The sequence below is a fragment of the Molossus molossus genome, unplaced genomic scaffold, assembly GCF_014108415.1.
Source record: "Molossus molossus isolate mMolMol1 unplaced genomic scaffold, mMolMol1.p scaffold_m16_p_1, whole genome shotgun sequence".
In the NCBI taxonomy this organism is placed as follows: Eukaryota; Metazoa; Chordata; class Mammalia; order Chiroptera; family Molossidae; genus Molossus; species Molossus molossus.
In genome coordinates, this window is record NW_023425344.1 from 141,710,564 (window position 1) to 141,730,994 (window position 20,431).

Sequence of the window (20,431 nt, forward strand, 5' to 3'; positions counted from 1 at the left end):
GTTATTAGTTTGTCCAAATCTATCTATCTATCTATCATCTATCTATATCTATCTATCATCTATCTATATCTATCTATCTATCATCTATCTATCTATCTATCTATCTATCTATCTATCTATCTATCTATCTATAAAGACCATATTTTAAAGTGTCGAAAGTGGAGGTTTATTTGTCATCCAGCCTCTGAAATATTGAGAAGCAGTGTATTTATTAATTTTGAGGTACATTAAAATACATTTTGCCTTGGAAGAGTGCTTCTAAAATAATTTTCATAACTATTAAAAAGGAATGGCAATCCTAGTAATTTGCCTTTATGGAAACCCCTCAATTTGCCCCACACCATTCTATATAAAGTTGATGCTTAAGGATACTGAAAATGTTATCCCATTTATTTTCAGTATTGTCTATATAGAAATAAAACACTATATCTTTATAGTCCTTAAAAGAGTACTTTTGCCGTAATTAAGAAATTGTTCATATTATCACAGGCATACCCTTCCATTGAATTACTAATAACAGTTTATTACTAAAAGGTTTGGTATATAAAATTACTCTTCACAATACCACCATGCAAATTATCTGAAATTTAAAATGTTAAAGCAAATATATTTATTGTGATTTATAATGAAAATTATAGTAGATTGTAGTATCTCATACATTTTAGAGATATATTTTATATATATGTATTATATTTTGGATGTGTAAAGCTTCTATTTATGTATTGAAATAGTATGTGTTGTGTTTTATTTATTATACAAACTATGTAGATTTACTATTTTCTCAGTTTTGTTAGTGTGAACCAGTCATTAGAGTTCATTGTACAAACAATATTTCAGTGTAAGTTTTTATTTTTTCTTACTATTTTTAGGCTGAATAACAGATTTAAAAAATGAATCTCACAGGCAATATACACCTTAGAAGTAATTATTTTATTACAGTGAGCTTCAGTATCAGCATTTCATGTTTAAGGGGAAAATATCAGAACCTACTGGATAGTGATAGATGACACTGCGTGGAATGAGCACTTTTTAAAATGGCTTCTGGATTATATGAATGCCTTCTCTAGTCTCTTAGAAAAGCACTTCTGTTCTTATCTTTTATTTATTATTATTTTAAAATATGTTTTTATTGATTTTTTAGAGAGAGAGGAAGAGAGAAAGACATAGGAACATGGATCAGCTGCCTCCTGCACATCCCTACTGGGGATCAAGCCTGCAACCTGGGCATGTGCCTTGACTGGGAATCGAACCAGGACCTCTCAGTGCATGGGACGATGCTCAATCCACTGAGCCACACTGGCTGGGCAAAGCACTTCTGTTTTTAAATGGTTTACTTAGAACATTAAAAGTTGGATTAGCCCCCTCAAAATACACACCAACATTTATGCTTGAAGAGAATGAAAATCTATGTATTATCTATGGCACATGTAACTGGTGCTGTACTTACTTGACCTAATATACTGTGCTACTCCAAAAATTATATGTCTTGAGGAAGCCCCATAGTGGGAGTGGCAGGGAGTTCTTATCCTCAACTTCAGTTTCTATAACTTGGCTTAAACCAGGGCTCTTCTGCTATTAGGAGATAGAGGAATCCTGGGAGCTGGCAAAGCCAGTTTTGAAGTTTGATAGCCAAGCAGTATTCATTCCTTGCTATCAACGTTTGCGTTGTTGACCTCCACAGTATATAGGAGCCCAAGGCAATGACAGCCTCTTAACATTAGTTCTGAACACTCCCTTATAGGTTCTCCGTTTGAAAGATGATTCTAGAAGGTTTTGTTCAGGTGGTTCACAAAATAAGTCTCCAGTCTGGTTCTCAAGGGAAAAGAACTTCTGGCCATCTTTACTGTGTCTCTCAGGATATTCTTCCAGTTGTCAGGAAGAATTCTTTATTAGTATTTTCATTTCTACTATGATATAGTAAATAGCACATCAAAATTAGTGTACATTTTTTCCAAATAGTATTTTTGCATAAACATCTTTAAAAAATCATTAGCCTTTTGATAGAAGCTTAAAATATTTTTCAGAACTTTATACTGTCAGCACAAGCACAAAGTGATGTTTCCACCAATATATTACTTATATGTATGTATGTGTGAGAGAAATATAAACTCACTAAGACAGTAATTTTCAGGGTAGTGTATACTGTCTAACAACTTAAAATTTTGATTTCAGAACATTTTAATAAACAAACAGTGCCCCCTGTGCACATTTTTTTGGTGCCTGTTTTTCCATTGTGTTAACGTCATTCTATTGGAATTTTCAGTGTGTTAGTTACCATACAGCTGTGGCTACAGCAAGAACATTTTTTAAATCACCCTGTTATGGACCGAATGTTTGTCCCCCAACCCCAGTTCATGTGTTGAAGCCCTAATCCTCAATGTGATGGCATTTGGAAGCAGGGTGTTTGGGGGGTAATCAGGTTTAGATAAGGACTTGAGGGGAGAGATCCTATGATGGTATTAGTGCCCTTCTAAGAAGAGGAAGAGACCAGAGTTCCCACTCACTTCTGGCCATGTGAGGATGCGATGGGAAGGCAGTCATCTGCTAGCCAGAAAGAAGGCTCTCACTATGAACCAAATCAGCCAGCACCTTAATCTTGGAATTCCCAGCCTCTAGAACCATGAGAAATAAATGTCTGTTGTTTAAGCCATCCAGTCTATGGTATTTTGTTATAGCATTCTGAGCTAAGACACACCTGAAATCCAGAGTTATATTTGGGTTCACTCTTGATAGTGTACATTGTATCGGTTTAGACAAACAGATAACAACATGTATCCACCATTATATTACCATACAAATAGTTTCACTGCCATATATATATATATATATTTTTATTGACTCAATTTCTTTATTGGATATAGGTCTATTTGGGGGCAAGGGCTGGGTGGAGGTGGGTAAAAGAAGGAGGGAATGGGGACATCTGTAATAGTGTAAACAATAAAAATACATTTAAAAAAGATATAGACCTATTTGAGTTTTGGCAGATTGTGTCTTTCAAGGAATTGGTACATTTAATCTAGGTTATCAAATATGTGGGCATAGAGTTGTTCATATTTATTACCCTCTGAATATCCACTGGACCTGTAGTGATAGCTGCTATCTCACTTTTGATATTAGTAATTTGTGTCTTCTCTCTCTCAGCCTGGCTAGAGGCTTATTGATTTTACTGATTCGTTTTAAAGAATCAACTTTTGGTTTTGTTGATTTCCTGTTTTCAATTTCATTGATACTGCTCTGTATTTCCTTCTGCTTACTCTGGATTTAATTGGCTCTTCTTTGTTTAGTTTCCTAAGATGGAAATATAAGATGACTGCTTTTAGATTTTTTTTTTAAATCCTCACCAGAGGGCTTTTGCATTTATCTTCAGATGGAGTGGGAGGGAGAGAAGGAGGAAGTGAGAGAGAGAAACATCGATGTGAGAGAGACACATCGAGTGGTTACCACCTACACGACCCCAACCGACAGGGACAAACTGCAACTGAGGTACGTGCCCTTAGCGGGAACCGAACCCGGGACTCTCCGGTCCGCCGGCGAAGTTCTAACGCTAAGCCAGACTGGCCAGGGCTAGATTTCTTTTCTAATATATATTTTCCTCTAAGAACTGCTGTCACCTATAGCACAAATTTTGATACATTGTAAACATACAGGCAGTGGCTATGGAAGGAGTTTCAGGCTGTGAACATGTTGGTGAGAAAAGCCTTTTGTTGTTCAGAGGATTCCTTCTAGACGTGATTCCAGCCCGAGGACGGGAGGAGAGGATAATGAAGCACCCCCCCCCCCCCCACACACACACTCGTCCAAGCACAGAGGCACCACTAGATGAGGGGTTTCCAGCGTACGCCAGTCCGGCCCCATTTTACAGGAGCGGAGCCAAGGGTGGGTTATAGTGATTCAGAATTGCTCTTGCCCTAATGGAAAGGTGTCATATAAAATGTAGGAGAAAACAGTGTCTGGGTGTGAGCGGGATTCGCCCGAATGAATGGACAGGGGTGGGGTTTGAAACGCTTTTCGTGCGACTTTCCCAGCTCAATCAAGGTCTCCGCGGAACCAGGGCGCGGCGGGCGGCACGGAGGGGCGCGCGCGTCTCCCCGTCCCCGGGGCGGCGGGCCCCGTCACTGCCCCTTCCAGGCGCGCACCCTTCGAGGGAACTTCTGGAGAAGGAAACGTCGTTGGGAGAGCTGGCTGGCACCCAGCGCAGCCTGGCGGCGCCCGCCGTGCCAGGAGGCTGGGGCGTGCGGACGCCCCTCGGGCACAGCTCCCGGCCGGGCCCTCGGCGGGGCCGCAGGCGCGGCGGCGGGCGGACCGGGCGCTGGGGGCGCTGAGCACTGGCGGCGCTTCCGGACCGGCGGCGGCGTGAGCGGAACGGGCGGTTCCGGCCGCGGCGTAAACAAGGTCCTCGGCGGGGTGAGGGAGCCGGGGGCGGGGCCCAGGGCTGGAGGCTGGCGCCGGCCTCGGCGGGCCCCCTCCCCGCCCCTCGCCGCCGCCCCGCCCGCGACCCTGGCCTCCGAGGGGCCGGCCTCCGAGGGGCCGGCCGGACGCGAGCGGCGAGGGGCGGCCTCAACGCTGTCCCTGTCGCCGCGGCTCGCGTCTCCCTGCCGGCTCCTTTGTCTCCCCGCTCGCGGCCGTGGGGATTATTCGTGAACAAAAGTGCAGCCTCAAGATGGCTGATGGCAACGACGACCTGCGGGCGGACGACGCGCCGGGGCCAGCCTACGAGGGCTACGAGTCCCTGGAGCTCGCCTGCCCGGCCGAGCGCAGCGGCCACGTAGCCGTCGGCGACGGGCGCCACATGTTCGTCTGGGGCGGCTACAAGGTCAGTGGGCGCCGCGGCGGCGCCGCTCGGGGGCCGGTCCGGGCAGCGGGGCGGGCGGCCCCGAGCGCCCGCCTCCCGCGCCCCCGCGTCGCGATGCTGCCGGTGGATTTTGGTTTGTTTCTTCTCCTGCGAGTGGGGATCCCGCGGCCGCGGCCCGCCCCGAGCGACCCGCCGCGTTTTCATTTGAAAGTTGGGGGTGACGGTCGTGGCCCCGCCGCACCGTTGGCCGCAGACGGGGTGACTGAGGCGTAGGAGCCCCTGTCATTCGGCAGGGCCTCCGGAACCGTGGCCCCATTTAACCTTCCCGCGCGTCCGGGACCAGCGACACCTGTGCGGATGGCATCGCTGTGGTTCGGACACTTGGGGGCAATTTTCCCTTTTGGTTGCAGCTGAGAAAGGGCTGGCATTTTCCACGAGAAACCTCTATTAAGAAAATTAATGGAAAAGCTCCACCAGTAACCCCCCAAAATCCACAGCTCCTTGAGCCCTGGTGATGACCATCGTAATTAGTTACCGGTGAGGAGCCAGGCCGGTCCTCCGGAGCCGGCGGGGACCCGCCCGCCTCACCCCTGGCCCACCCCCTCTGCCCTCGCGCCCCGAACTCCAGTGCGGCTCCGCGTTCCATAATGGTCTCCTTTCATTTGTTCACTTGGCTCCGATGCATTCCTATGAAAAATAGTCTTTTTCGTCCCTTTTGGTCTTAGCTGGCCGATGCGCCTCAGCCGGTTTGGCGCTCACCATTGCACCAAAAGGTCGCTGGTTGATTCTGGTCAGGGCACATGCCCAGGTTTGGGGTTTGCAGTCGGGGTGTGTATGGGAGGCAAACAGTCAGTGTTTCTGTCTCGCTTGCTTGCTGTTCTCTCCCTCTTCCCCCTCCCTCTCTCTCTTCCCCTCCCCTTCCCTTCCTCTCTCTCTCAAAATCAATAAAAACATTGAAAGAAAAAAAGGTCGCTCCACCCCCCCCCCCATTTGCTTGAACTCTAGTCCATTTTACCTGTGCCTTTCATGACTTTGTGAGCCTTGTTAGTAACTGTCAGTTCGTGATACACCTGATCTGATCATAGTTGACCACAGTTGAGATGACTCAAAAGATAGATGAGATAAAGTGCTGTAGCTGTCCTGATGACTTCATGTAGTTTAACCACAATAGTTATTTTTTTTGGTACCAATCCTAATTAATCTGTTTTCCTCAGCTTCCAATGAATAGGTGTTTAGAGGGTACTTGTTAATAGGAAGGGGGTAGGTATGTGGTGAGCCTTATTGAAATGTAAATAATTCCCAAGGAAAAAAGTAAACCGGTTGGTCAATCATACTTCAGTCTAAACTACTTTATTCTAAATTGTTTGTAAAAATCAGCAGCATTAAGGGAATGAGACTTTTCTTTGGGCCAGGGGAGAGGGAGGGTTGTCAGGGCAGATTTCTGTTGCTGTTTTTGAGGTACTGGTTGCTGAGGACTGAGGCAGAGTCCAGAGGCTGATCAGTGAACTAAGTGGGGGGTTCAAAAACAGACTGTCCACATTTTGGCTAGAATACCAAGAGTAGGCTCAGGAAGCCCTTGGAGGTTGTTTTAAAGGGAAAAAACTTAGCTTCTCACACAGTAGTCAGTTTTTGTCCCTAGGCCAGGCTGATCTAGTCCAGGTCCAGGTCAGCCTGCTGTCTTCTAGCCTTTCCCTTTGGAAGTGGTAGAGTGAAAAGCAAAATGTTTATGTGGCCAGGTGCTCTATTCCTGTATAGTACTCAAGCTAGTTAGACTCTGACACCCATTCTCAGTGAACTGCAATTGTTTACTGTACGTGGACATTGTTTGGAAAGTGGCCAGCGAGGGTCAAAGGCTGGAGAGATCAGGCAGCAGTTGAAGTTGCAAATTCAGGGTAAGGAGGCTGAAATCCTGGTTCCACCATTACTTGCTAAATAACCTGGGGCAAATTAAAGCTCTAAAAAACCTGTTTGTTTGTTTTTTCCTTTATTGATTTTAGAGAGAGAGGAAGGAAGAGGGAGAAACATCCATTGGCCGCCTCCTGCATGCCCCCCCACCCCCCCGTGGGGGGATTGAGCTCACAACCTGGGCATGTGCCCTGACCTGGAGTAGAACTGGCGACCTCTTGGTGCATGGGTTGACGCTCAACCACTGAGCCATACTGGCCGGGCCAAAACCTGTTTTCTTAAATACCAACTACTTTTAACGGTTGATGTGAGGGTTAAATAAAGCACTCGGCTAGTTCTAGCATTTGGTACACTCAGTCTGTTAACCATTACCTGAAGGAAATGGAGCAAAACAAGGAACTTAAAATATTGCATAAAGACTTAATATTTGCATATTTACAGTGCTGCCCTCTTCATCTTGGTAGAGAATGAATGGGTCAAAGGAAACAATGGCTACCAAACTATATGTCATGTGCCAGTGTGAGTGTGGAATTAAAGGTAGACCTTTCTTTAGTCTGCTGACCACAGCTCAGGTAATCTCTCCTGAAGTCATGCAGCTGACATTTGGTGTGTGGTCTCTTCAGGATCAGGTGGCCTTAGAGACTGCCCAGTGATCTTATTTCCTGCCCCACTGCACCTGCTTCTTGCAACTGCTCTATCAAAAATTTGAAATGGGAACTGTCTATAGTAAGATTACCTTGAATGTGTCACGGGGTGGGGAGGGTTGTGCATTTGATGGACTTGTGGGACCTATTTAATTTTTCATAATTCTTAGTATCTCAAATAAGATATGAAAAATATATAATAGTGCCTCTTTAGAATACCAATTATTTTTTATATTTGCAATTTTCTTTTTGATTCTTAGAGTAACCAAGTCAGAGGATTATATGACTTTTATCTCCCTAGAGAAGAACTATGGATCTACAACATGGAGACTGGAAGATGGTAACTGTATTTATAAGGGGACTATAATGTTGCAAACAAAAAGAAACTCTGTAAAGCCCAGCCTAATGAATAAAAACATTTTCATTAAAGATGCTAAGCTATCTATATGTTCTCAAAACAATGTTGTGCTATGTTGGCCTACCTGCTAAGCTTAGATACTTTGGCATCTCTTCAGAAGTATCAGTAATTACTAGATGGTTTTATGACCCTTGAAGAAATTTCTGTTTAGGGCTCTATAAATATCATAGTATTAAAGAAGTAGAGGTTTCAGATCCTGGAATGGAAATATAATAAAAGTTCCACATATGTATTTTTCAAGATGTTATGTCTTTTGTTACATAGTATCTTGAATGTGAAAAATTATAGATTGTATGTACTAGAAATAAAAGTGGTATTCTATTTTAATAAGCTCTAACATTAACATTTCCATGACATAGCATGTTTTGTTTAAAAAACAAAACTCATTTAAATTTGCTTTCCATGGGGATATTCTGAAAGGATCTTTTGCTAGTCTCCTAACCGTGGTACCCAAGAGTATGTCCGTGGCAGAATTAATGTGATTCTCAAAAGGCTGGGTTAGCCATGTCTGAGGATTTATCAGTAGTCTTCCCCTGTGGTTTGCACTGTGAGAACTTTGTGCTTTATATATGTTACATATTATAGATCTCAGAACTGGAAGAGTACTCCCACTTGATTTAAGAGTTAAATTAAAGTTAGGATTATTTCTGTACATAGCTAATCAGTGTTTTCTAAGTTGTTTGTCAATCTTTTTCTAGAGGATTGGAAATTTATAATAATATTCTTTTTATATGGAATTCTACGTATTTTTTACTTAGCCCCATAATTTAAAAAAAAGAAATAAGCCTACTAAAACTTAAAACTTTAGTATAAAGTGATATTGTGAGTACAAGACCTTGATTGACCTATTAATATTCTGAATCTTCTTGATTGGTTTTGATTCAGCTTCATTTTAGATTCAGAATGTGTTAAAACACACAGAGCACTCCGAGCAGTACCTGGCCTGTAGTGAGTACTTCTTAAGTGTCCATAGTATTCCATTCGGTCTGAATCAGATTCATTTGAAAGGTGACTGAATAAAAAACACCTATTGAATTAATCTGTCAGGATTGGGATGATGCAGTTTTCCTAGCCCACTCAAGAACAAAACAAAACAACCACTTATGGCCATGTAAATAAAAAGCAGTTTAGTTTGAAAAACATAAAATGGTGCACTCCTAGAAGAATGCAGCACTGAGGCTCTCGGACGCTCCCCCTCTGCCCGTGTGCAGGGCCAGCAGGCGTGGCCTGGGGAACGAAGAGGAAAGAGCTCATTTCTTTGAATTAGTTCTAGACCTAGATGAGACCCTCTGTGGACATGATCTAGTCAGCCTGTTCATTTTAGTTTTTCCTCTTTATTGTGGGAATTGAAGAAAAATAAAAATATTTTTGCATTTCCCTTTTGGGAGGGTTATTTACATTGCTTTTTCCCCCTCAGGAAAAAAATTAACACTGAAGGTGATGTTCCTCCTTCTATGTCAGGAAGCTGTGCTGTGTGTGTAGACAGGGTGCTGTACTTGTTCGGAGGACACCATTCAAGAGGCAATACGAATAAGGTTAGTGTTTCTAAGGGTTACGGTTCAAGGCAGCTATAGACGTCTATAGTTAGCCCATAGTTATTCCTGTCCCAGTTAAAGAATATGTGTACTTGATTATGGTATGAATGTGCATTTTAGTATTTTAGTATTTTGTCTACCAGTTTGTATTTTCCTAAGCCTTTAATAAAATCAACTTTGGTTAGTAAACGGTGTGCAGTAACTTCCTATGTTGTTTTTCTTTGTGTTCTTTGCAGCTACTTATTCTTTTGGAAACCTAGAGTGTTAGATGAATAACGGTGAATTAGATAAAAACGAGGTAATCATGGGAGGAGGGGTAAAAAGTTAACAGACCAGCACTCAGAAAGCTGTAAGGATAAATGAACACTGACAGCATTGCATATACTATGATCTGGCACCATGCGATACTGTCGTTCAGACTTTGTTCATGTTTTTTTTCCCAAATAGGAAAGAGATTATCAGTTGTTTTCCCATATCAGTAGAGACAGATGAAGTCAGTCAGAAAGGTGCATATGATATAGACTTTTATAAATTCATTTATTTGGCAACCTAGTGGGCACCTTATATATTGAGGACTTGGGTAGACATTGGAGACTCAGATGAGTAATACAGTTTGTACCTGCTGGCGCTTATTCTAGAAGGGACACATGTAGTAACTGACTGCAGTAGCGTACGGTAGAGATACACAGAGCTTGGTCATAGTAATAGCTCAGTAAATATTTTGAATCTGAAAAAGAATCCTTGACATTGTGTTTGGTAGGTTGGAGGAACAGAGAAAGTAGTGCTAACCCAAAAGGTGATGCTTGAATTGAGTAATACAGTTCGAAGGGGTAGCCAAGATATAGGTATCAAGATGCAGAGATATAAGCAAATATGTTGTTCATGTAAATGCCAAGTGGTCCAGTTAGATGGAACATATGGCTGAGATGGTTTCAAACTGTGATCCTGGGAATTCTAGGACACCTGTGGTGTTAGGTGGCTCTGGACCTCCCCTTCCGCCATCATTTTAACAAGTGTAGCACCATTTTTGTTTTTATATGTTAGCCTTTTACTTAAAGATTTTGTTTGAAGAAAGAGTATGTGCCTAAAAGATGGTATGAGGCACTGGAGGCTGCAGTTGAGCCATGTATTTTTCAGGACAAGTGGGAGAGAAATAATTTGGATGGACTGAGGAAGCTTGTGAAAGAGAGAAGCTATGGCTTTCAGGGGCGGTCTGAGAAATGGTAGTCAGTAATATGTCAAGTGGCTATGATCACAAGGAAGCTTAGGAGTCTTAAGTTAAAAAATGTGTGTGTGTGTGTGTGTGTGTGTCTATATAAATAAAATGGTCAGATTTATTCAAGCATCTGGATGTGAACCCTTAAAGATAGACTGATACTTAATCTTTTAAGGTTTGTCCTTAGCTCGTTGAGTTAAGTAGGCATGTAAGGTGTGTTTGTTAAATTGAATTTGGAGGTGCAATTGCTGAGTCTGATTTTGGTAATTCCATAAATTAGATCTGTATAACTCTAAGTGCCTATTTAAGGCACAGAATGTAAACCAGTACACTTCTGTTCCTTCACCAAAAAAGTGTGGCTATGAAAAGAAAATTAGCCCTGGCCAGTTTGGCTCAGCGGTTAGAGCGTCGGCCTGCAGTCCGGAGAGACCCGGGTTCGGTTCCCGCTAAGGGCATGTACCTCGGTTGCAGTTTGTCCCCGGCCCTGGTTGGTCGTGCGGGTGGCAGCCACTCAATGTGTCCCTTCACGTCGATGTTTCTCTCTCCCTCTCTCCCTTCCTCTCTCTCCCTCCCACTCTATCTGTACAAAAAATGGAAAAATATCCTCGGGTGAGGATAAAAAAAAAAAAAAGAAAAGAAAAGAAAATTAGCTGAACTAAACAGGACACTTAGTGACTTAGGTAATTTATATTCTGGCACAAGTTCCTTATCTAAACTCAGTAAGTTTTGTAGATGGGTAGCCAGTCTGTAGTCACACTTGTAGTAGTACTGAGTTAGACATTATTATTATTATTATTATTATTATTATTATTATAATAAATCACAACAAAATTAAATGCCAAGGTTGAATTTCTTTCACATAACCAAATCTAACTGAAATCATTGCTTCTGACAGTTCTACATGCTGGATTTAAGGTCTACAGACAGAGTATTACAGTGGGACAGAATTGATTGCCAAGGAATTCCTCCATCATCAAAGGACAAACTCGGTGTCTGGGTATATAAAAACAGGTGAGTTAGCACCACAGGTTTGGGTTTTTATGTGGAAATGGTGTACCTTCAAGTATCTTTAGCCAGAAATTGTTGTAACTGTAGAATGTATGAGGGTTAAGTGAGTTAATACATTGAAGCACTTAACATAGCACCTGGGACACATCAGCCATTACTATATGAATGTTTCAAATCCTCAGCTGTGCCTTTACAACTCATATAACAAAGAAAAATCTCTTGTATCCTAACCTGTGGGTATTTGAATTTTTATTGTCTTTTTTTTTTATTTTTTATATACATATATAATAGGTTAATATTTTTTGGAGGGTATGGATATTTACCTGAAGATAAAGTATTGGGAACTTTTGAATTTGATGAAACATCTTTTTGGGTAAGTTTTATATTTTCATATGGCCTACTCAGTATGTTGAGATAATAATTTTGTTTGGTAGTAGGTTTGTTCATTTTCTTTTGTTAATAAATCAGACCAAAGCTCTATAATTTTGCAAATACTCTTTATAAAGTAATTGTAAAATAACCAGAGATTCTTACTATTTTCTGTAGAATTCAAGTCATCCAAGAGGATGGAATGATCATGTACATATTTTAGACACTGAAACATTTATCTGGAGCCAGCCTATAACTACTGTGAGTTACTGAAGAATAACGGATTATTAAAGCAAAACTAGTTACAGAAGGGAAGTTGGGAGGGGGTTTAAAATTGACAGTTCATTCTTCTTCTTTTCTGGAAAAGAGTCATAGCTTTCATATTCTCCAAGGGCTCTAAAACTTAGAAAAGTTTAATGCATGTACAGACCCACCTAGTATCTACTATCTAATAAATGTTGAATGATACTGTTTGCAATTAAATAAATGACTTAGCACTATATTGGAATTTAAGTTACTCAAATATTAGTTTCTCCTGTGACATGGATGTCATATAACGTGCTAGCTTTTATTTTTTTTATTAAAATTTTTTTTTTTCTTTATTGATTTTAGAGAGAGAGGGAGGGGGAGAGAAACATCAATGAGAGAGAACATCGATTGGCTGCCTCCTGCATGTCCCCCACTGGGGATCGGGCCTACAACCTGAGCATGTGCCTTGACCGGGAATTGAAACAGTGACCTCTTGGTGCATGGGTCGATCCTCAACCATGGAGCCATACTAGCAGGGCTAATGTGCTAGCTTTTATTTTAAATAAAGCAAGCATTCTATTTATTAACTAGCCTATTCAGTAATATACCTCAGAGACGTAAAATTAAAATTCCATTTTGGTAGTCAAACTTTAGTATTGCTATTGACTAGAATCTACACTTCAGCTTAAAAGCTCAAGTGTCTTGCATATTTTTACATGAAAAGTGGTTTGTTATTCAAGTGTCCTTAGTCCAAACTTCTGTAACCGTAGAACATAGAAGAATTAAGTGAATTAATACATTAAAGTGCTTAACATAGCACTTGAGACATATTAGCCATCACTATGTGAGTATTTTTGTATAATGAAGACTCTGGAATTTATAAAAAGTTTACTTATTTATTAAATTGCTTATATGACTTTAACAGGGTAAAGCACCTTCACCTCGTGCTGCCCATGCCTGTGCAAGTATTGGAAACAAAGGCTTTGTGTTTGGAGGCAGATATCGAGTGAGTATATATAAGCAGTTTCAGTGACTTGCTTTGAATTATTCAAATTTATAACTATTTAATTATCCTTTTCTAGGATGCTAGAATGAATGACCTTCACTATCTTAATCTGGATACATGGGAGTGGAATGAATTGTAGGTATCTCATCAGATAATTATTTAGAAAAGTTTTTCAGAAAAATTTCAATGGCTTTTTTCCTTATTCTCTATTATTAGTATATAATGTACTTACTTAAATTTTCTGTAATTATGAATTTAAATAAACATGATCATTAGATCCTTAAAGGAGGAATTAAAAAAAAATTTCCAGTTCTAGTTATGTGCCCGGCACATAGTATGTGCTCAATGTTTGTTGAAAAGAAAAGGTCTAAAGTTGACCATCAAAGAAAATAGTTATTCTAAAGCGTGTAGTTAATACCAAAAAGCAGCGGTTCTCAAACTGTGGGTCGCGACCCCTTTGAGGGTTGAACGACCCTTTCACAGGGGTCGCCAAAGACCATTGGAAATATGTGGTTTCCGAGACACCGCTCCTCTGTCGTCTCCAGGCGGGTCCGCCCACATGCAGATACGCCCACACACAACATGAGGAGCTGTAGTAAAGGGTCGCCGCATTAGGAAGGTTGAGAACCACTGCCAAAAAGCCTTCTTAAATTTAGTCTCTTTTTTCTTTAATTCCACATAAATTTTAAAAGAAAACTTCAGTATTTTTCTGCTTTTAGATATCGATATTGTAACTTAGCTATTATTTTCAGAATTCCACAAGGCATATGCCCAGTTGGCCGGTCTTGGCACTCACTGACACCAGTTTCTTCAGATCATCTTTTTCTCTTTGGAGGATTTACCACTGATAAACAGCCACTAAGTAAGTCCTTTAAAAATATGATAAGAAATCATTATATGTCATTCACATATAATACATACATAGTTGGAAGAAAGTCTATTTTAGATGTGTCAGGGCTATAGGGTTGGTTGGAAGGTTTGCTATTAATTTTGATCTTATAACATATCCCTATTAATTGTTTTCATACTATGACATATTTCCATTCTGTAAAGAAATGCCCTGGACCACTTAAAAGCTGAAGGACTATAACAAGCAAAGGGCTTACTTGGTTAATTGCAGAGGAAAAAAGGAAGTATATTTTCTATATCTACTAACAATCTGATTTATTACCTTTCTTGCTAAAGCTGTGCCCTTTATTTTATTTTATTAAATATATTTTTTATTGATTTTCTAGAGAGAGAGGGAGAAAAAAAGAGAAACATTGATGTAAGAGAGAAACATTGATTGGCCGCCTCCTGCATGCCCCCTACTGGGGATCGAGCCCATAACCCAGGTGTGTGCCCTGACCAGGAATCAGTCCAACTGGGATCTCTCAGTCCATAGGACTGATCTGATGCTCAATCCACTGAGCCACACCGGCCAGGCATAAAGCTCTGCCCTTTAAATATCAACGTCACATTGGAAGAATAACATACTTCATAGTTCTTTTTTCTGTTTCAATCAGGTGATGCCTGGACCTACTGCATCAGTAAAAATGAATGGATCCAGTTTAATCATCCCTACACTGACAAACCAAGGTATGAACTATTTAAAAAGGCAATTCTTATACTAAATTAATGAGGTCCATAGAGGTGTGTAAGACAGAACAACTGAGGAAACTTTGCCTGCATTAAATACATCATGACCTAGCATTCACTAAGGTTTAATTAACATCGTACCTTTTCAAAGAAAAACAAAACAAAACTGTTATCCTAGTATCATATGCTTTCTTTTCCATCATCTCTGTATGAAAAATAGGGCTGGATTTAAATTACTGAAATAGTTAACATTTAAAATCAAACTCTTGACCCAAGTGAATTAAACTGCATCTAGGTTTGTCATTAAAAAAAGAAAAAGGAACTGGTGAGAATTTAAAAAGCTTAATGTGTATGGAAAAAAATCAACTTTCTATTAGATTTTCAGTAGCACTGCATAACAAAGAGTAGTAAGAAGTCAAACCACAGAAAAAGAACCTACTGCCCTAGCCAGTCTTGCTCAGTGGTTAGGGCAGCTGCCCACGGACTAGAGTCCCGGGTTTGGTTCCCGCTAAGGGCACGTACCTTGGCTGCAGTTTGTCCCCGGCCCTGGTTGGGATCGTGTGGGTGGCAGCCACTGGATGTCTCTCTCTCACATCAATGTTTCTCTCTCTCTCTCTCTCTTCTTCCCTCTCTCCTTCCTGCTCTATCTGAAGATAAATGCAAAAATGTCCTCGAGTGAGGATAAAAAAAGAGCCTATTAAACACTGAATTATTTTTTGTTGTTAACCTCAAAAAGAACTGTTACAAAGACTGATAAGGAAATGATAGTCAAAACAGGTGTTCAAAGCACATTTAGATATGTCAGCTTACATTTTATCCTAAGCCTCTAACCGCAGTACAGTCAGGCCACAAAGACTTCATTTGGCACAAATAATCTTTCCATAGACTTATCAGGCCTTCAAGTACTTTGTTTACTTGAGTAGATTCAGCATCCCTCAGATGCTTTGTGTAAGACCAACTGGCCCTGCCTATGAAAAGCGGAAGGAGAAGCCATATACCATCTCCCATAAGATTTTTATTGCTAACAAAGATCTAGAGAACAGTTTGTTCAGTTCAAACCTTTCATTGCATTATTAGGTCTGGACCAAAGAGAAAATGCTAATATACACCCAGATTAAAGACATTGATTTTTCTAGCTTTGGATACTTTTCCTTATTTGCTTCTCACTCCATGTTTTGGTCTGAACCAAAGAGCTCTCGTCTTCATTCATTCATTCATTTAATTTATTTTTTAATCCTCACCCGAGGACATTTCTCCATTTTTTTGTTCAGATAGAACAGGAGGGAGAGAGAGGGAGGGAGAGAGAGAGAGAGAGAGAGAAACATCGACGTGAAAGGGACACATTGAGTGGCTGCCACCTGCACGACCCAACCATGGCCAGGGACAAACTGCAACCATGGTACATGCCCTTAGTGGGAACCGAACCCGGGTCCCTCCGGACCGCAGGCCAACGCTCCAACCACTGAGCTAAACTGGCCAGGGCTCTGGTCTTTATTTCATCAGTCTATTCTGTAGTGTAAATGATCAATTTGGTGTTTTGGCTAACTTCAAATGCAAGCTTTTGTTTTAAATGTAGATTATGGCATACAGCTTGTGCCAGTGACGAAGGAGAAGTAATTGTTTTTGGTGGGTGTGCCAATAACCTTCTTGTCCATCACAGAGCTGTAAGTATACTACTTTATGTTAAAGGATAGTTCATAATATTGCTGAAACTTATTTGAGAAGAACTTGCTTTTTAATGTATTATCTATTTTTCAGGCACACAGTAACGAAGTACTCATATTTTCAGTTCAACCAAAATCTCTTGTAAGGTAAGTAACTTTTTACTTGGAACTTAGAGTATTTAAAATTGTATTCAACACTTTAAAATAGTGCTCTAGGTTTATGGATAATTTAAGGGCACTAACAGCCTTCGTGGATCCAATTAACCAGTTCCCACGAAAATATTTACAGAAAATGTTTCTATTTTAATAGCTCATCAAGTGAGGTACTTCAAAATAGTAAAGTGAAATTATTTTTCTCTTTCCTTGTTCTTTCAGGCTAAGCTTAGAAGCAGTCATTTGCTTTAAAGAAATGTTAGCTAACTCGTGGAACTGCCTTCCAAAACACTTACTTCACAGTGTTCATCAGAGGTTTGGTAGTAACAACACTTCTGGGTCTTAAGGCTTTATAGATAATAATGCCTCTGATCACATTGCATGGACAGCAATTCTATAAACATCAGAGAGTGGCATCATTTGTATAGTTATATGCATTGTGTAGTTTTGCAGCTTTTTGGTCTTAATGTGCATGTGAATGGCCTAGAGAACCTATTTTTGTGTCTAAAGTTTACAATAAATGTATTTAACACCAGTAACTGTCTTCTGTTAAAACAAAGGAAAATTAATACTTGGGTTTTTTACCCTAAGGAAAGGTTATTATGTTTCCTTTTTGATAACTTCAAGGTATCACTCTATAGAAACATACTAATTATTCTTACCACTTATAATGGTGAAGTTATTTTTTTTCCTTTTTATTGAGTTCATTGGGGTGACATGGTTAACAAAATTATACAGGTTTCAGATGCACAATTCCACAGCACATCATCTGTACACTGAATTGTGTTCACTGCCCCAAGCTGAAGTTATTATCTTAGATTTTTTTCAAATGTCAAGCATAGTCTATTATGTTGTATTTACAACACAAGGCCACATAAGGTTTTATAACATTAACTTCAAATGGAAAAATATATTCTCAATAGGACTAATAAGCTGGTAAAAGAAATTTTGGAAGGACCAACAGCTGTTTAGTACTTTGGCCTTCAGTGCTTTGGTATAGGGCCTGGGGGAAGTGGTCATATTGACTATAGGCAGCTGTTATCTGATCATTTATTATTATTATTATTATTAATAGGTTTTTATTGATTTTTTTAGAGATAGAGGGAGGGAGATAGAAACATCGATATGAGAGAGAAACATTCATCGACTGCCTCCTGCATGCCCCCCACTGGGGGTCAAGCCCACAGCCCAGGCGTGTGACCTGACTAGGAATCAAACTGGGACCTCTCAGTCAGTCCATGGGACTGATGCTTAATCTACTGAGCCACACCGGCAAGGCTCTTACCTGATCATTTAAAAAGTAACAGTTTTGGCCCTGGCCAGTTTGGCTCAGCGGTTAGAGCGTCGGCCTGCGGTCTGGAGAGACCCGGGTTCGGTTCCCGCTAAGGGCACGTACTTCGGTTGCAGTTTGTCCCCGGCCCTGGTTGGTCATGCGGGTGGCAGCTACTCGATGATGTTTCTCTCTCTCTCTCCCTCCCACTCTATAAAAAAAAAAAAAAAAAAAAAAGAAGCAAAAGTAACAGTTTTGTAGCTCATAAAAGAAGGGAAATAAGGTATGACTTTATTCTCCACTCTGTTAGGAGACAAGAAAGTTGGGTTGGAGTCTTCACTGGGAAGCCTAAAAGTGCACTTCTGACATTATAGGTTAAGGTACTCTGTAACATGCTACTGATACTTATGAGAGGTGGAAAATAAAATGGTACAAAACTGAGTGAGATTACAAGAAATTAAGGTGAAAAGTGAGGGTGTATAAATATTTGCATGGAAATGATCAACACCAATTTCTTCAAAGTGTTGTTCCTTAAGGTTAGTTATGGGAATTACTTGTATTTTAAATCTGGTCTAATATACTTTCTGACAAGTAGAAGTAAAGGTGGAAGGAAACGTACTCCTTCAGTACTTAGGGTTTTCAAGACTTAATCCTAAGTGTTTAACTGCCCCCAACCACCACCACCACCAGGACAAAAACAAAAACAAAACAACGTTGTGACTGGCCTGTGAGTAATAGATATATTAGACATTATACAGAGTAGACTACCAAGTCAATAGTTTAAGCAATCAAGCCATTTCACTATTCCATTTCTTTACAACGTGAAATGAATACTTAATATTAACCTCCGAAATTTCAAGAAAATGTAGGAGAATAACTACAGATGTATACAGTTAGCATTTAACTGTCTACAAACATTTTAGGAAATCTTATCACAGATAGTGTCTCCTCTCTATAAAACAAGAGTAAGTCCTTTTGGTGAATATAGCAAGGCAATGTTTAGTTCATTTTTAAAAGTGGAAGTCTCGTTACATGGTATTTTCATCTTTGAACTTCCAAAAGGCTATGAAATTGGCTCTTCTCATACATTTTAGGATTTCACTGCAGCTATTTCCGCTTTACATTCAGAAGATTGGGTGCAGACACTTTCACTTTGCCAGGAATATTTCTTGATAAATCCGTGTCCTAAAAAAAGAGAATTGCTGAATATCTTCACATTCTATATGGTCAATCATTTCTTTTTATGACAATTATGTATCTTCTATCAAAATAAAGGCATTTCTAAAATTTTTACCTGAAATTATTTTACTTATTTTATACTACTTTTAGGAATACAGCATTTTCTACCAAAAAAGTAGCTGCAGCTTGAATCTACTAAATAAAATAAGAACAAAAAATAGCAAATAACTGCTGACATTTTTCAGAATGTTCTTCAATCTTCAGAAAGTTCAGGAAGAATACTTTACCTTTACGCTGCGGAATAAGTCTTTTTCTCTTGCTGTTGCTTCTTTGGAATGCATGAAACTATTCAAGGCTGTTTTTGCAGCTGTAAATGGAAATTAGAAGAATCTACTTCTGTTCAATCAAGAAATGTTTAAAAACATAGATTAAAAAAAAAATTAAATACCTTTTCCCTTTTTCTGAACTCCAGGAGTAAGTTTCACTTTGTATCTTTAAAAAGGAATTGTATGTGTTGGCAAACAGATATACAAACAATTCATAAACCACTGTTGTGCTAGCTGTTTTGAGTAAAGTGGTAACGACTTACTTATAGTTTGTCATGGTAGTGTAAGGGGCACATGTTGGGATGGCGAACAGTAGTACATCTTCAGGATGTGGCTGCCCTGTCAAAGAGTCAAACAGATTTTCCTGAAAAGGGAAAACAAATAATTATTAATTTACATAAGTTCTAAAAAAAAAGGAAAACTCTAAAACCAGTCAAATTAGTATCTCAAAATATTTTTTATCCTCATCTGACTGATGCAGTCTTAAGCTCTGCTTTATAGATCCAAAGAGTTTAAGACCAATGGTATTTAAATATATTCTTGCCCTGGCTGGTTTTGCTCAGTGGTTAGAGTGTCGGCCTGCGGTCCAGAGAGACCCGGGTTCGGTTCCCACTAAGGGCGGGTACCTCGCTTGCAGTTTGTCCCCGACCCTGGTTGGTCATGCGGGTGGCAGCCACTCGATGTGTCCCTTTCATGTCGATGTTTCTCTCTCTCTCTTCCTCTCCCTCCCTCCCACTCTGTCTGAACAAAAAAACATCCTCGGGTGAGGATGGGATGGATGGATGGATGGATGGATGGATGGATGGATGGATGGATAGATATTCTTTACTACTTAAATTGTAGATAGATAGATAGATAGATATTCTTTACTACTTAAATTGTTGAGAACGATTTTCAAAAGAGCACTTATAATCCATTTAAGACAAAGAGAGAAAAAACTTGTTGGGTATTACTCGAGTTGCAGAAAACTACTATGGATTAAAATGAATGAAGCACAACAATAACCACAAATAGATTTTAATCCACTGCATGGAGATGGGGCTGATACTTTGGCTAGACCACTGGTTCTCAACCAGGAGGTTTTGCCTCCAGAAGACACTGGACAGTATCTGGAAACAT

At 40.2% G+C, this 20,431-nt stretch overlaps 2 protein-coding genes across 7 annotated transcripts in view; one reads left to right on the forward strand and one right to left on the reverse strand.

Moving 5' to 3' along the window:
* The first annotated feature begins 4,515 nt into the window (after positions 1-4,515).
* Positions 4,516-19,199, forward strand: KLHDC2 (kelch domain containing 2). 3 transcript variants are annotated; one of them, XM_036251692.1, is made up of 13 exons: positions 4,516-4,813; positions 7,602-7,681; positions 9,177-9,294; positions 11,406-11,521; positions 11,810-11,891; positions 12,065-12,148; positions 13,062-13,142; positions 13,219-13,277; positions 13,895-14,004; positions 14,648-14,720; positions 16,297-16,384; positions 16,479-16,531; positions 16,760-17,072. In XM_036251692.1, exons 1-13 carry the CDS (start codon positions 4,661-4,663, stop codon positions 16,881-16,883), a joined length of 1,221 nt encoding a protein of 406 aa, XP_036107585.1. In that variant the 5' UTR covers positions 4,516-4,660; the 3' UTR covers positions 16,884-17,072. The 3 variants fall into 3 exon arrangements, with proteins under 3 accessions (XP_036107585.1, XP_036107595.1, XP_036107603.1); XM_036251702.1 differs by lacking the exon at positions 16,760-17,072 and adding an exon at positions 19,137-19,199 and having other exon boundaries at positions 4,542-4,813; XM_036251710.1 differs by having other exon boundaries at positions 4,705-4,813; positions 9,221-9,294; positions 16,760-17,096.
* NEMF (nuclear export mediator factor) overlaps positions 18,617-20,431 on the reverse strand; it is a 60,026-nt gene continuing 58,211 nt past the window's right edge. For 2 of the 4 annotated variants that reach the window (XM_036251632.1, XM_036251678.1), the window contains 4 exons: positions 19,576-19,676; positions 19,435-19,478; positions 19,274-19,353; positions 18,640-18,992 (listed from right to left, as the gene is read on the reverse strand). In XM_036251632.1, coding sequence (XP_036107525.1) covers positions 18,915-18,992; positions 19,274-19,353; positions 19,435-19,478; positions 19,576-19,676 — 303 coding nt within the window. In that variant the 3' untranslated portion in view covers positions 18,640-18,914. Of the gene's footprint in view, positions 18,993-19,273; positions 19,354-19,434; positions 19,479-19,575; positions 19,677-20,431 lie in introns of all 4 variants that reach the window. The other 2 variants (XM_036251639.1, XM_036251650.1) reach the window with 2 other exon arrangements.